Consider the following 2399-nt stretch of genomic DNA (forward strand, 5'->3'; position numbering starts at 1 on the left):
AGGATGTAGCCCAGGAACTCGATGGACGAGACTTCGAAGGTGCTTTTTTCAAGCTTGCTATAGAGACTGTGGGTCCGCAGATGCTAGAGCACCGAATTGACATGCCGTTCGTGTTGTGGCAGTGATCTGGAAAAGACAAGGATATCGTCTAGATATACCACAACATGGGTATCCAACAGGTCACGGAAGACGTCATTGATGAAGCACTGAAATGTGGCAGGGGCGTTACAGAGCCCGAAGGGCATGACAAGGTACTCGTAGTGCCCAAACCGTGAGCGGAATGTTGTCTTCCACTCATCCCCCTCCTTGACACGAATCAGATTGTAGGCCCCCTGGAGGTCAATCTTGGTGAGGAAATGGGCATCCTTGACTCTGTCCAGCAAGTCGGGAATGAGAGGCAGTGGGTACCAGTTCTTCTTGGTGATGTCGTTCAGGGCCCGGTTATCGACACAGGGCCGGAGACCCCCATCTTTTTTTCCCACGAAGAAGATGCCGGCCCCGACTGGAGAGGTCGAGGGACGGATGAATCCCTTCGCTAGGCTCTCCTCTATGTAGTCCTTCAGGGCCCTGGTCTCGGGTTCGGACAGATTGTACAAGCGCCCGTACGGCAGTGGGGCTCCAGGGAGCAGGTCAATGGGGCAATCATAGGGCCTGTGTGGCAGCAAGGCGTCTGCTCCTTTTTTTTCAAAAACGTCTGCATAGTCCCGATATTTGTCGGGTAGTCTGTGTTCAACGGTGCCCAGAACCGTAGGAGGGCTTGGAGCCGGAGACGTGTGAACAGGAGAACCGGAGGGGGGCGTGAAGGTGATGGAGCCAGAGGTCCAGTTGATCGTGGGGTTGTGTCTCCTAAGCCAGGGGATGCCTAGAATGACTGGAAAAAAGGGGGAAGGCACGATGTCCCACACGATCTTCTCGGAATGGTAAAGGCCGATGCGGAGGAACAAGGGATGGGATTCCATGGCGATAGGTCCCGTCTTTAGGGTGCTGCCATCCACCAGATGCAGCTGGGATGGGTTCTTCTTAGGGCGCAACTGGATGCCTAGTTGGGAAGCCAGATCCTTGTCCATAAAACAGCTGCTTGCGCCCGAATCAATGATGGCAGAGAGATCAATATTGTTGTTGCCCAGCTGCAGGGAAACAGGCATGGTGAGATGAGACGAGTTGTTATACATAGGTAGGTTAATGCATACCGTGGGTGTCTCCGGCCTACCTGTAGGAGGTTTGATGGGACAGTCCTTCAGGAAATGGCCCGGTTTTGCGCAGTATAAACACAGATGCAGGGTTCTTCTCCTGGTTCTCTCCACCGTGGACATGGGACCCCGAACAGCCCCGATCTGCATTGGCTCCTCCTGGTTATCGTCTGCCGCCACAGGAACAGGAACCGGAAGCCGGAAGGATTCCGACCGGCGCTCCGGTAGAGGCGGGGTCTGTTGTCGCTCCTATCGTCTTTCCCGGAAGCGGCGATCCAGGTGGGTTACTGAGTCCATCAGGCCCCCCAAGGAGCCCGACATCCCAATGCGGGCGAGCTCATCCTTGAGCTGCTCGGACAAACTGATGCGGAACTGGTCAATCAAGGCCACCTCGTTCAAGCCTGTATCCGGGGCTACCTCACGAAATTCCATGATGTAATCCTCCACTGGACGTCTGCCCTGGCGGAGGGTGGCAAAGGTACCCCTGGCGGTTGAAGAACGCAGGGGGTCATCATAAAGTCTTTGCATAGCTGCGGCAAAGGACTTCCAAGTTGCCAGCACTGGGTCATCGGCTAGTAGGAGTTGGTGCGCCCAGGTCTGGGGAGGCCCTGAGAGCAAGGAAATTGCCGTGCGTACCTTGACGAAGTCCGTGGCATATGTACGAGGCTTCAGGGAATACAACAGCTCGCAGGAAATGATGAAGGAGCGGTACTTCCTCCGATCGCCTGAAAACCGTTCAGGGAGGCTGACTGACGGCTCGCTAGAGACCACTTCCAGGGTGCGCGCCGGCGTAGGGGGAGGTGAGGGTGGTAGCGCGGTGCGCTCTGCGATGCGTTGCTCCTGTGTGGCAACCCTCTGCAGCAGGTGCTCATGACTGGCTTGCATCTCCTGGAAGGCCTGCGTCATGAGGTTAAGTTGCTGGGTCATGGCCGTCATGGGATCCACTGCTTTTGCGGGTTCCATGGTGTAGGCTGAGGTATTCTGTCAGACGTCCCAGGGAGCCAGTAGTGGGGTGAGGAACCCACTGGCAGTAAGCAGCTGACAGCCCAGAAACGTGGTACAAGTTTAGGGATAATCCAAGAGGGGTAGTCAATGTCCAATCCGGGTCGAGGCAGGCAGCAAAGGTTCAAGGCGGAAGACAGTCCAAGGGTCAGTAACTGGGAAGGATACAAAGAAACAACAGGCAAATAGGAGGATACGCAGAGAGGC

The 2399-nt window shown here is 55.8% G+C and overlaps 1 protein-coding gene across 1 annotated transcript; it reads right to left on the reverse strand.

The window, feature by feature from the left end:
- Positions 1 to 1439: 1439 nt before the first annotated feature.
- RTL6 (retrotransposon Gag like 6) lies at positions 1440 to 2153 on the reverse strand. Its single transcript, XM_040419824.1, has one exon. The coding sequence runs from the start codon at positions 2151 to 2153 to the stop codon at positions 1440 to 1442; it is 714 nt and encodes a 237-aa protein (XP_040275758.1).
- Positions 2154 to 2399: the final 246 nt, after the last annotated feature.

The sequence above is a fragment of the Bufo bufo genome, chromosome 2 (genome assembly GCF_905171765.1).
Source record: "Bufo bufo chromosome 2, aBufBuf1.1, whole genome shotgun sequence".
In the NCBI taxonomy this organism is placed as follows: domain Eukaryota; kingdom Metazoa; phylum Chordata; class Amphibia; order Anura; family Bufonidae; genus Bufo; species Bufo bufo.

Coding starts and splice junctions, on each gene's coding strand:
- RTL6 (XM_040419824.1), bottom strand. CDS start 2,153: ATGGAACCCGCAAAAGCAGTGGATCCCATGACGGCCATGACCCAGCAA.